This window comes from Trichoderma virens (genome assembly GCF_000170995.1).
Source record: "Trichoderma virens Gv29-8 chromosome Unknown TRIVIscaffold_85, whole genome shotgun sequence".
NCBI lineage: Eukaryota > Fungi > Ascomycota > Sordariomycetes > Hypocreales > Hypocreaceae > Trichoderma > Trichoderma virens.
In genome coordinates, this window is record NW_014013664.1 from 620,510 (window position 1) to 633,715 (window position 13,206).

At 51.6% G+C, this 13,206-nt stretch overlaps 4 protein-coding genes across 4 annotated transcripts; 2 read left to right on the plus strand and 2 right to left on the minus strand.

Moving 5' to 3' along the window:
• Positions 1–627: 627 nt before the first annotated feature.
• Positions 628–1,833, plus strand: TRIVIDRAFT_57675 (uncharacterized protein; the record flags this gene model as incomplete). Its single annotated transcript, XM_014097569.1, has 1 exon — positions 628–1,833. The coding sequence occupies one exon, from the start codon at positions 628–630 to the stop codon at positions 1,831–1,833; it is 1,206 nt and encodes a 401-aa protein (XP_013953044.1).
• A 41-nt stretch (positions 1,834–1,874) lies between these two features.
• Positions 1,875–2,381, minus strand: TRIVIDRAFT_157707 (uncharacterized protein; the record flags this gene model as incomplete). Its single annotated transcript, XM_014097570.1, has 2 exons — positions 1,875–2,047; positions 2,111–2,381. 2 exons carry the CDS (start codon positions 2,379–2,381, stop codon positions 1,875–1,877), a joined length of 444 nt encoding a protein of 147 aa, XP_013953045.1.
• Positions 2,382–2,868: 487 nt separating this feature from the next.
• On the plus strand, positions 2,869–9,096 carry TRIVIDRAFT_44043 (uncharacterized protein; the record flags this gene model as incomplete). The annotated part of the gene is made up of 2 exons (XM_014097571.1): positions 2,869–6,008; positions 6,111–9,096. 2 exons carry the CDS (start codon positions 2,869–2,871, stop codon positions 9,094–9,096), a joined length of 6,126 nt encoding a protein of 2,041 aa, XP_013953046.1.
• A 977-nt stretch (positions 9,097–10,073) lies between these two features.
• On the minus strand, positions 10,074–13,089 carry TRIVIDRAFT_43951 (uncharacterized protein; the record flags this gene model as incomplete). Its single annotated transcript, XM_014097572.1, has 3 exons — positions 10,074–10,739; positions 10,773–12,249; positions 12,353–13,089. The coding sequence occupies 3 exons, from the start codon at positions 13,087–13,089 to the stop codon at positions 10,074–10,076; spliced, it is 2,880 nt and encodes a 959-aa protein (XP_013953047.1).
• Between the last annotated feature and the right edge of the window lie 117 nt (positions 13,090–13,206).

Here is a 13,206-nt window from a genome sequence, read left to right on the forward strand (position 1 = left end):
TGCGGCTGGAGAGATGCGCGAAAAGAGTTGAAGAGCGGGAGAAATGACCGGGTCCGTGGTCCGGAGACCGAGTTCGCCGGTCAGGCCACTGCGCTGCCTTAGAGATCAACAACTGGACCGAAATGGATGGATGGGGTGCATACATGTACGTTGGATGTACCCCAAACTGCCTAGGCGACCTATCAAGGCCCATCTCCAGGCGGCTCCAGGCGCTGACGGTGCTGGTCCGGGCGCTGGAAACGCAGCGCTGGTCCCCTGTAAGCGCTGGAACTGGAGGGGTACTTTCTCGACATCAAGGTGTCGCGACCTGCCTGTTGATGTAATGGTGCGTCACTCTTTGTCAGCAAGGCCATGATCGGATGCATCAATCGGCAGCGCCTAGATCGGACGGAGAGTGTTTAGATAATCATTGCCGAATTGATTCTTCGCCGACTTTTGCCCAAGTTCCTGCAATAGTTCAATCACGGATTCGACTTACGTACCTTGGCTATTATCACGTTGCCCGACTCCGTACCAAGAGGTCGGTTCCATCAACTACTGCCGCGGCAATCTCTTGGATATATCCCTCCCTCTAGGCCGAACAGCTGTCGACACGACATTGATGCCAATTGGCACCCCCAGACTCCAATGCGGAAACCGTTGATGCGAATCCCTTATACTGACATTCTCCCGTCACCAACAATCATCCCCGCCTCGGCCCATTCCCTTCAAGGTGCTCTCGCCGCCCTTCACAACTTCTTCGCAGCGCCTCCGCCTAATCAGCTGCCTCACTCTACTGTCGTTCTCACAGGCGCCGGACTGTCGGTGGCATCTGGGCTGGCCGACTACCGAGGGCCCAATGGCACGTATCGAGTGAACAAGACATACCGTCCCATCTACTACAACGAGTTTGTACAGAATCACGAGGCTCGTAAGAGGTATTGGGCCAGGAGCTTTCTTGGTTGGTCTAGTCTTCTCAAGGCAAAGCCCAATTCCGGCCATTATGCCATCAGAGATCTGGGAGAGTTGGGCTTGATTAGTGCTGTCATTACGCAAAACGTTGATTCCTTCCACCCCAGAGCCCATCCCCGGATCCCCTCGCTTGAGCTCCATGGCTATCTAAGATCAACCAAGTGCACTACCTGCCACACTGAATATTCCCGCGAGGAGTTCCAACATCACCTTGCCCGGCTCAACCCTCGCTGGGCAGCTCTTCTCGAAGAGGCGCTGGCATCGGGAGCTCTCGACACCGAGGATCCTGACGAGAAGAAGTTTAGAGGCTTAAAAGTCAACCCGGATGGCGACGTTGACCTCCCCGATGCGCCTTATACCACGTTTAGATACCCTCCCTGCCCTCGATGCTTGACCGACCCACCAATCAAGACAGAGGGCTACAGACACACGGTTAGAGCCGACAGTGACGGTGCGTGGCTTCTGCCTAGCTCAGCTGGTGTTTTAAAGCCGAATGTTGTCATGTTTGGCGAGAACATTCCGACTCATGTCCGAACCGCGGCCGAGGATGCCATCGATAACGCTGGTAGGCTTCTCGTCCTGGGGACTTCGCTTGCCACTTATTCGGCGTGGAGGTTGGCTAAAAGAGCCAAAGAGAGGGGTATGCCCATCGCCATCGTTAATATGGGTGGTGTGAGGGGAGAAGACCAATTCTTCATTGACGTAGATCCCAACCAAGCTGGCGAACTAGCCGTCAGGGTAGAGGTGTCGACAGACGATCTTCTCCCAACTCTGGTGTCTCAGCTTCGCCAGAGGCTCGCTTCGGGCTCGTTGCCCAATGATGCCCCTTTCCCTAACGACCCGCGAGAAAACTCGTCTGTCTTCAAAGATATGCTCTCTTAGACATCTGTAGATAATAATTGCGTTGCATCATGGACCATGATTCAGAAGAAGTTTCCGAAACTAGCCGTCTTCGTCTTCACAGGGGCTTCCGGTTGTACCTGCTGAGCGCTGCTTTCCGGCTGGCTTGTCGTCTTCGCCTGAGCTCCTGTCTGTTCCTGCTTGGGCTGTTTCTCAAGGCCCCGGGATGCTTCGTCGCGCTCAATGGCTTGCAGCACTTAATCATATGTCAGCCACCCGATTGTGACACACAGATAGAGTTAATGCCGGGATTACTCACCCTCTTCCCACTCCGTTTCCTTCTGAGCATCTCCAGTTCCCAGAACCTTTTCTACATCTACATCCTCTCCATTCTGTATGCGCCGAACCACTTCTCGAAGCTGGGCAATTCTTAGCGCCGACTGTCGCATGTATCGCTCTGTCTGATTCCGCAGTGCAATCATTTGGATCGACATGGATCCGATGAACAGGAACATGACAATAAAATAGGTGGCCGGGTTCCATTCCTTCTTCGCCTTTGCCTTCAATTTCTTGCGGTTCGCCTTGCGCATCGGCTTGGGTATAAGAGACCTCCAAAAAGATCCCTCCACGATGGTTACCGGCGCCGTGCTGGAAAATCGCAGTCCTAGGCTTGCACGTGCAAAGTTAGTGGCAGTAATGGCAGCCATGCTCTGCCTGCCGGCGTGCAGAAAAAGCCGCTGAGCCATCATTGTCGACCTCGTGCTTGGATTTTCGTGGGAATTTGATGTTCGAAGTACTCGTATGCACCCGGCGTCGAAGGTTTTCTAGAACCCGTAGTCGGATCTCCGAAATGGCGCTTGTCCGGCCCAGTTGCCCCGGACAACCCCCGAGGTTTGCCCGTGGCTGCTTTAGCCTGACATCCTTGCACTCCAACACCTTGAAAGTTGATTACCATATTAGGCTCGTACACTCATTTGTATAATCAGCTTCACGCCGTAAGGCAGAATCTATTTTGGATTGACTTCCGGGGCGTTGCGATGGTATGATTAACAGCTGTGGGCGAAGAGAATAATCTAGATGGCTTCATTACAGGCAAAGGTCGACGCCGTCAAGGCAGCTGTTTCATCAACATCAAGCTGCACGCCCGCCACCGTCGTGACGCTCAAAGATCTTTTACTCCCAGACCCCGAATCGCAACCGTCGAGGCCAAAGTCACGATCTACAAAGACAGGAGCCACAGCGAGAACAAAAGGCGGCATTGGCTCAGATGACGAGGCTCTGGGTGCACGGGATAGAGCTGCGTTGGCCACGCACATCATCAATGTTACCCTCAAGACGCTGTCGGAGGCTGCGAAGCCTCTGCCTTCCTCTACACAGTCGAAACAAAACGGCGATCTTCGAGAAGCGGCGGGGAGGCAGTCATCACGAAGATCCTCATCCTCACCGCTGTCTCCCGCACAGCCCAGATCGCTCAATCGACTCGTCACGTCCACCAGCGTCGAAGCGAACCAGACGAAATCACAAGCGCCCGCCCAGTCGACCGGATGCCTTGCTACAGTAGAGTGCGCGCGCATTGCCTTCTCCGCACTTCGAGCCATCAAAGGACCAACGAAACCGGACGAGACCGACTTTCAGCTAGAGACGGGCATGTCAGCGCTGACAGGGAAGCTTCTAGCTTTAGGGATGCACGATCAAGCTTTAAAAGAGCTGAGAGTGTTGAAGCGAAGGTTGGACAGCATAATCTCTGGAATACAGTCAAGCAGCGCCAAGTCTGGATCCGAAGGCACCACGACCACCACATCAGCAATCGCCGACTTGTTAAATTTCCAGGGTTCCATCACGAAGCAATGCCTTGCCACCGTCACAGGCTACCAGATGCAAGTTCTAAAACTAATTGCGGCGACAAAGAAGCCTTCTCACATAGAAGTTATCCTACCTTATCTCGCCGATTCATATGCCTCGTCTCCATTCAATCTCTTGACCGCTCTCGCCAAGGATGGGGCAAAGGAGGCCGCAAAGGCAGCGCGCCAAATGGCATCCTTATCCCAAGTTCTCCTTTCGCTTGCGCCGAGCATCTCCAGTCAGGAAGATGCAGTGGCTACCGAGCCTCGACTCAGCCCATCCCCGGATACCGCATTCGAATTACAATCTTTAGCTTTCCGAATCCAACTCAAGTGGTGGAAATTGGCTGGTCACAAGGGAAATATTGACAACGATGTGGTCTCCCCTTTCTCTCGCTGTCTACGAGCTTACACCCGTCGCCAAAAACTAGATAAAGGCTCCGTCTACCAAACAGTCTCCGAGTCATACGAAACCATAATGCAGCTTATCTATACCCAAAAATATCGTCCAGCAACATCATTTGATTCTCCTCTAGCATCGATACACCAGATTTTAGGATCCGCAGCTCAGGCTGAGCGCCGATATACCGAAGCACACCGCTGGTTCCAAGAATTGAAGAGCTCACTCACACCAGGGCAGGAGTCTTCTGTTCTCAGATGCTCTGTTTCAGCGCGCCTTCTTGCTGTAGCCCTAAAGAAGGCCGATTTTGACCATACTATTGAGCCTTTGCTCTGCGAAGTCATCGAGGGCTTAGATGGTAGCCTCAGTGGAACAATTGCAGAGCTAAATGAGCTTCTCGAGAGCCTGTCGCTTGCAAGGCGCTCCGTCGTTGGCCTCCTAATGACATGTCTGGGGCCGAATGCAGCAGAAAGCACCGTTCCCAGAGACCTGGTAAACCAGCTCAAAACATTCGTTCTCAAGTATCCACGATTTGTGCGGCGATGGACGGGACTGCCGCCGAGCAAAGACGCATCGCCCAAGCAAGTTCTTCAGTTTGATCAGAGACGGCAGCTGGTTGCACAGTCCATTGGCCAGACCCTCGACGCTACCCTGATGGTCATCAAATGCGACATTCAGTCGGATGCGAGCGGATATCAGGCTGCCGATGATGTCCTTCAACATTGTGTCTCACTTCTCGAATGCATGACTGCTTCAACTTTATCCACCACCAAGATAGACAACCTTGGTACCTACGCTGTCAAGATCTCAAGCCTCTACTTCTCCATCTTTTCACAACTTCGAAAAAAATCCAGTCGATCCAAACAAGAGAATAAGCATTACCTGCAGGCCCTGCATCGATCGATTAGCGTAGTTAAAGATTGTACCGAAGCCGAGAAGGAGAAAGCACAACTATCGACAAAGCTTGAGATGTTTGCTGATTTGTGCAAAACCGTTGGTAGAACTGATGATGCCGTGGAGATGCTGCGGTACATCTGTTCTGGCATGGTTGAGAACGGCACTTTGGCCGATGTTGCCACTGCGCTCTCTACACAGTCTCCAAGCCTCGCCTGGACAATGAACGATAAAGTATCTCTTATGTCACGCACTCTGCGTTCCTTGTCTAAAGTTGATAGTTCGTGGAATGAATGGACTTTCCCTCTCCCGGAGGCCGAGCGTGCTGCAGTTTTGGAGCATTTGATGAACGTTAGTCTTGCTGGCTCCTCAGCGTCACCACAGCCTCTTGGACTTTACGATACGGCAGTGGCTGCGTTACTTCGCATATATACTATGGACAAGTATCCACTGCGTCGGCTTCGCGTATTGTTGCATCTCTGCTATCAGAATCTTGGAGAGGAGGAGCAGCTTCCCAAAATCCTTGCCCTGGCTGAGGAAACATGGGAGCATATACAAACCCAAGGCAAGGGGGAGGATTCCTCGTTGGGCCACTTCATTCCCCATCTACAGGCTTATTGCACGTCCATCTCTGCTTTGATACGCGTAGATGAATCAATGTCAACGCTGATAAACGAGGCAATTGATTCCTGGAAATCCATGATTGGCAATTGTCAGACCCAAGACGAGCTATTTGTCATGATAGATGACCCTCAGGGCCTCCTTGATCACCTGCGGTCGCTACACCAGCTCGCAGGTCTCAGGGGAGAGACTCGACTCCAGCTTGCAATTTCAGAGCTTAATATCGCCTTGTCAAGAGTATTTGTCGGATCTACCGAAGCCAGCGGTGACGGACTGGTGCTCAGTCATAGCCAGTTGGCAGCTCAATATGTAAATATTGGACTCTTCCCTCAGGCCCTAAAGACAATAGAACGGACTCAAGAACTTCTCGGCCGCTATGACGGCCTATCACGCCAAGTTATTGTCGACTTTTACCTCTCCCAGGCAGAGTACCACACAGGTATTGGCGACATGGACACTGCGTAAGTACATATTTTGCTGTCATATATGAATTCGATGAAGGAAACGTAAAAGCTAATATTTGACAGACTCGATTGCCTATCCAAAGCCAGTGAGATTTGTAGTAGTCCATATCCCTCTTGGGCTCAAAGCAAGTCTCAGGCTTCGATGGTCATATCCGTCACCTCATTGTTGCAATCCATTGCTACTCTCCAAGCTGGAGATTTACAAGACGCACTCTCATTTGTGAAAACGAGCGTCCGCATGCTTACTCACGACTGGACCAAGCTGGAGGCAGCACTAGGGGCTGGCACAAAGAGCGCGGATACCAGCCTGGCAGATATCAACACCAGCAGCACAGATTTAACATCTTCAAAGGGGAAAGTAGCTGGCCCTCGGTTCTGGACTCTGGCCAGTCCGCTCATTCGAAGCCTCTTACATATCTCTTCAGTCTACGCTCATATTGGCATGTTCCAGGAAACAATGTATTATGCCGAGTCAGCTTGGAAGATTGCAGAGAGCACTCAATCCTCACTCTACAAAGCGCAAGTAGCTATCTGGACTGGATCGGTCTACCTCAAGGCCGGAAAGCTGCCCAAGGCACTTACTACGTTCCAAGAGGCAGAAGAACAGCTGCCGCGTGATATCTGTTCTGCTCGAGTTCGCTTTGCTCGTCAACTCGGAGAATTTTATTGGGAAATCGGAGACGACGAGAAAGCTGCCGAGTTCCTGAAAATCGCTGAGGAGGCTGCCCATCTCCTCAGCACGGCTGAAGATGAAGATGAAAGTGACATCGTTGAGGAGCCTGCCACCAGAGCAAGGACTACAAGATCCGCCAGATCAGCTGCCCCTAAAACCTCTAAGCGTACTACGGCTAAGTCCAAAACACCTCCTGAGGCAGATACTGTACAACTGCCAAAGGACATATATTATGCAAGCCTTCACGCCGCCATCATCATGGCACGCACTTTGGGGCTTATTCACCAGAAGGAATGGGCGTCGGCTCTACAAGCTCTAGAGCAACTGAAAGATCTACCCAAGCTTATTAGCGTGCTCTCTCAGGAGCAGGTCATGACGGCGGTATCGTTAATAGGTCACAGCATGGAGCAGATGATTTCTGATCCTGTCTTCTCAGTTATGCAAGACTCAACCATATCATTCCCTGCCGTGTCCACCATCGACCTACGTGCTACTGGAGTACCTCCAAAGAATCCCGAGGATTCCAACTCCGATTCTCCTGCCTTTGCTGATGCATTGAAAAGGGCACAAGAGCTTTTGATTGAGGCCCACGCCTCTGCCTTGTCAAGCGCTGACAGCAGCATGGTTCGTCGCATCTCTGCGCTGCTTCAAAGCACCGTCATTTTCCTGTCGGCGACTTTAGCCTCGAAGTCGCTTTCAGAATCGGGGGTAGGCACAGTTGCCGTTGACATGGCTCGAAATGTGACTTGGAGACGAGAGCAGCAGACGCTGGCCGGGCTAAATAACGATGCGGCTCCTGTCCGTATTGCAACTCCAGTCCACAAGCCGCCAACGGCGGAAGCAATGGCTGACATCGCCAACTTCCAGAAGAAATATGTCGACTTGATCCCGAAGAAGTGGAGCGTGATTTCGATTTCTTTGAGCGATAACCGCCATGATCTTTGCATCACCAAATTCCAGGCGGACCAAGGCCCGTTTATCTTGCGCCTACCTTTGGAGAGGGCCAACTCTCGAGATGCCGATTCCGAGGTCTTCAACTTCGAACAAGGCCGCGAGGAGCTATTGGAACTCATCAAATTGGCCAACGAAAGCAGTCACTCTGCGCGAGACTTTACTGCTAAAGGAGAGCGTGGTGCCTGGTGGGCAGAGCGACAGGCTCTGGATTCTCGACTGAAGCGACTCTTAGTCACCATCGAGACCACATGGCTAGGAGGATTCAAGGGCATATTTTCACAACATCGTAAGCAGGCGGACTTGTTGGCTCGCTTCCAAAGGGATTTCCATCAAATGCTGGATAGGACTCTGCCATCTCGAAACAAACCCCGCGGGAAGAGGATGGCAACCAAGGCAGAGACTATTACTTTGGATCCCAGGATCCTCGACCTGTTTATTGGGTTGGGCGATCCGACTGAGCCTGACGTCGAGTTTGATGAGGCGCTGAATGATTTGCTCTACTTTGTCGTGGATATCCTGCAATTCCATGGCGAGCGAAATGCGTACGATGAGATTGATTTCGACGGGATGGTTCTGGAGACGTACGATGCTCTGCGTGGATATCACAACGCAGCCATCTCTACGGAAAGGGAGGAGGAGACACATACTGTGCTCGTTCTAGACAAGCTCCTCCATGCTTTCCCTTGGGAGTCGTTGCCCTGCATGGATGGCCTTTCTGTGTCGCGCGTACCCTCATTGGCATGCCTTCGTCAGCTCATTCGAGATGCTAATAGAGGACCGACAAGCAAGTCGCAAGGCCACTTTGTCTCAGCAAAGGCTGGAACGTATATTCTCAACCCTTCATCCGATTTGACCAATACGCAAACGTACTTCCAACCGGCCTTTTCGGGTCTTTCGTCGTGGACCGGAATCATCAACAAGGCACCAAGAGAGTCAGAATTCGAAAAGGCTCTCGCTACGTCTGAGATTATGGTGTACTTTGGCCACGGCAGCGGCGCCCAGTATATTCGCGGCAAGACGATCCGCCGCTTGGACAAGTGCAGGCCAGCGACGTTCCTCATGGGCTGTAGCTCCGCCGCCCTGACGGATGCGGGCGAATTCGAATGCTACGGCCCCGTGTGGAATTACATGATGGCTGGGTGTCCGGCCGTTGTGGGCACGCTTTGGGACGTGACTGACCGCGACATTGACCGGTTTGCGGGCAAGACTTTTGAGGAATGGGGGCTCTTTGCCAGGGGCACGTTTGATGGGGCGACGGGCAAGGGCAAGGGCAAAGGCAAGGCTAGGAGCTTTGCTGAGGAGGTGGAGGAATTGAGTCGCAACGGGGACGATGATGCTCTCGGCAACGCATCACTTGCCGAGGCGGTGGCGAGAGCGAGAAACGCGTGCCGCTTCAAGTATCTTAACGGCGCTGCGGTCGTTTTATATGGAATTCCGGTCTACATTAAGAAGGATTGAAAGTATTTTAGAGGGGTTACGGCACGGAAACTTATGGGAAATCGGGATTCAGAGGGGAAAACAGGATATCTATATATAAAGGGAGCGGAAAGGGAAACCGGATTGATACGATCTTTGAATGATGGACATGACGACCCCGTAGCGTTTTGGATAATGAATATGGCTTTAGATTGGGGTGGCGTTGCGTTTCATTTTCGGTTTTTTTTTTTTTTGCATAGCGGCGGGCGTATATGAAATGAAGTAGAATTGATATGATGCCATGACATATTTAATGAAGAATAGTTAATTGTTGTGATGGATAAAATACATTGGAAGTTGCATCAAAACATCATAGAATTATCAATCTTTGAATCATTCTCCACCTCGAAACAAACAAAGAAAAAGCACAGCAATCAATCAACACAGCAGACATCAAACCGCTTCAGAAAAAGATTGAAAGACATTTTCAATTGGTTGTTCCGCCCTCACAAGGCGCTTCAGCGCACCCCCTTTCTCCATCTCCATGAATATCTCAATATCAACAAGGAATAATAAAAAGATATAAATAAAAAAAAAACCAAAATATGCTAGGCAAGGCCAATCATCAAGGCGCCTCCCGCCCTCCCAAAAGACCAACCGAAATCGTGTTCCCTGGGTATATATGGATATACATATGTCCGTTTTTTTGAAAACAAAGAAAAATACTCAATATCCATCCCTCCCGAAGCGCCATTTTTCCTTCCAAAAAATGCTCAGACATGTTTTTCGTAATCCGACGTTATGACCAAAGACAAAGAACAGTCGTTTCCCGCCCTGCCGTCCTAAAAAGAGCAAGATAAAATATACGAATAGTAAATGTAACCAAAAGGGCGCGTGGATATATCCCTCTCCCGCAACAGTTTCCTGCCCCAGAGGTCGTTCAATGTTGCATTATCCAGACAAAAAAAATGCCTTCTTCCTGCACACGACTACTATCCAAAAGTTGTCACGGTATGCTATTACATGCCGCCCTGGTGGTCAGCCATAAGCATTCCTCCGTTGCTGCCGAATAAGTTTGCAAAAGGATCGACGCTTCCGAATCCCATATCCTGACCTCCTTCCAAGGATAGGAACCATCCAGGAGACGCATCTTGGCCAACGTACGGGTTCATAGCATTGCTGCCCATCTGATCTTGGGCCTGAGCATCGTCGCCGCTCATGCTTTCAGACTTCATATTTTGCTGACTCTGAATCTGATTATTGGCCTGAGGGTTATTTCCAGACATGCCTCCCCAGCTGCCAGATCCGTTCATCATAACATTCCCGGTGTCCATGGAGAAATCACCATATGAGATTTGCTTGTCTAATGAGTTCATCATCCCGATTGACTGATCCATGTTCATAGAGAGTAGATCTGTCGAGAAAAAATTCTGCAACGGCACGTTTTGAGTGAATTGTGCAGCGTTAGCAGGGCCCAGTGGCATCATGGGGTATGTTGGATTTTGTGGCTGTGACACAGGAATGGAGAGGAAGGGAGTTGGATTGGTGGTCTGCACCCCAAGCGCGTCTGAGAACTTCTGCGGTTGCCGAGATTGCTGCTGCTGCTGCTGGTGCTGGTGCATGGCCAGTCTCATCCGATCGTGGAGGTGTTGCCCGCTAATAGCTGCCGCATTTTGTTCGTTGGTCTTCTGCGGTTCTGCACTGCCCGTTGTCGGCACGGTTGGCTTCTTCAGGGGGCCCTTCCGTTTCGATGGCCCAGGTCGTGACCCTTCCTTGTCGTTCATTGTCGGTCCAACAGCCATGAAGAATTCCTCGATCGACTGCAGCTCTGGCTTCTGTTCCAAAGCGCCATCTTCTCCCCGCTCCTTCTTCCTATATATGGCAGGATCCATATAATCCGTGTCCGAGACTCCGTGAGGATAACGGTTGAACCAGTCAGCATACTGCAATATCGGTGATGAAGCAGTACTGCCATTGTTAGGGCCGCCAGCGCGGGCTGCATCGAGGGCGTTGCGGAACTGCATACGAATGTTCTCTACCATCCAGTGGAACATGCCCCAATATTTCATCATATTACGCAGGAATCTCACGTTTACACTGGAATTGGCCTCTCCGGTGGCTTTCATCGCTGGATTCCCAGAGAAGATACCGGTGATGTGGATGGTGGCCGAAGAGAAGGCGCAGTACCCGGCAAAAGGGGTTGCTATGCTACACTGCACCTCTTCAGCGTCTCTGATCAGGTCTGATATCTTATTAGCGGCCGCAAAAGTCTTGATGCTGGCTTGTGGGATGAAATCTTCCGGCGCTTCCTCTCCGACACGGTCTTGGGAGAAGGAAACCGCGGCTTGGTGGAGAAAGAGCAAGTTTTGCTGAATGGCCATGTGAAGATACAGGAGATGCTTTGCCGTGCTCTCTGCTCGATGGATATCCAGAGCCTCGCGAGTACACTGCAGGTTATCGGGAAGAGTTCGCAGCAGCTCTTCAGTAGCCCGCACCAGTTTCGCATACTCGGAGTCTTTGTTCCACATCGGATAGGGATCCTGTTCTCTGCCACCCTGATTTAAGTACGTAACGATACGGCCCCAGATAGACACGCATCGAATAGTATAGGCAGATGCTCCCATGTTGTCGCGAGGGTTGTCCACCTGGTCTTGTTCGGGCACGCTACACTCCGGGACGCTGCCGTCAAGGAATTCTGTCCGAGCGGGCATATCAAACTGGAAGTATTTCTCGGCGACGGGTAGAGGGATTTTCATGGTCTCTTCTTTGATGAAGACTGGGCGATCAGTGCCGGACGAGTTGAAGCGGTCCATCATGAAACAAGCCCACATAACACGGCGACGGATTTCACGGTCAATGAAGCTCAGCTTGACCTTCTTGTTCCGCGACTGCGGATCGTACTCCAAGTCTTTATGCAGATGAAGAGCAAAGGCCATACGAATAGCCTGCCCACCCAGGGCCCAGGCGCGGCCGCCGTGACATGTTCCAAATTCGTGCATCCCCAAGATGAGAAGACAAGTCAATATCGTTATATTAGGCCAGTCGTATCGTTTGGTGCAAATGTCTCGCGCATGTGAGGCCCACTCCTCTCCACGCATAAATTGTTTGGTGGCCGAGTTGAACTTTGGGCTTGAGGTAAAGCGCGCTGCGATGGCGCACACGGAGAGGACTAGCACTGGCGGAAGCGTATCATTCCTATAGCTCGCGTTAGCGGTTGCATTTTGTGCGGTTGGGTGAAAGGGCTGCAGTAGGAAGGAAAGGCGACATGCTTCATTCCCCCGTGGAAAAATTGTCGTACTTTAATTTGCGAATATAGCTTGGTTTGTGGAGAAGGTGATATGATTGCCCATAGACATTGTCAAAAAAAACTTCAGTAAGGTGTTCCTGGACGTCTTTTGGAGGAAGAGCTTCTCTTCCTTCGCGGAGGAGCTCATTCTCTTCAGCTTCGCGAGACTCGGGTGTGCCGGCCGCATGATCTTCCGGTAGCTTTGGCCTAGGAGCTTTGGCCCAAGCCTCAAGGTCCCGGCCAAATGCTTCGTCGGCATTGCGTTTCTTGGCGGATGCCTTATTCGAGGCCATTGTGCCGGTGCCGGGAATGGCAGGTTTTACCACGGCACGGGGTACCGACGATATTGTCTCCTGCTCACCCTTTGGTAATATCTTGATAATGCGCTCTTCCATGCGCTTGAGTCGCTTGTCGAGCATGGCCATGTAATCGGTGCGCGGGGCGGCTTTTCGAGTAGTGACTTTGTAAACGCAGGGTATTCGTGATCTCATGCAGTGCTTGCAGGCAGGCTTCTCGCCAGAGCAGCGTATCTTCTTGCGACGACAGGCGATGCAGGCGAGTGGTAGGCGTTTCCGGTCCTTGCCAGCCTTGGTCTTGAGCTCGCTCCAAGCTGGAGGTGCAGAGGACGAGTCATCCTTTGTCTTGCCCCCCAAGTCTGTACCATCACCGCGATTCTGATTCAACAGGCCAAAGTCGTCGTTTCCGTCATCGGTGATGGAGTTGGACGCCGGAGTCGATTTCCTCGCCATCGAACCGTTGGCTAGCTCCACGCTCGGTATCTGCTGGTCGTGCATCGGTACAAACGGCTGCCTCGTAATATTGTTGACGGCATTCATGGTATGTGGCGGCACAGAGGTTATGGCGCC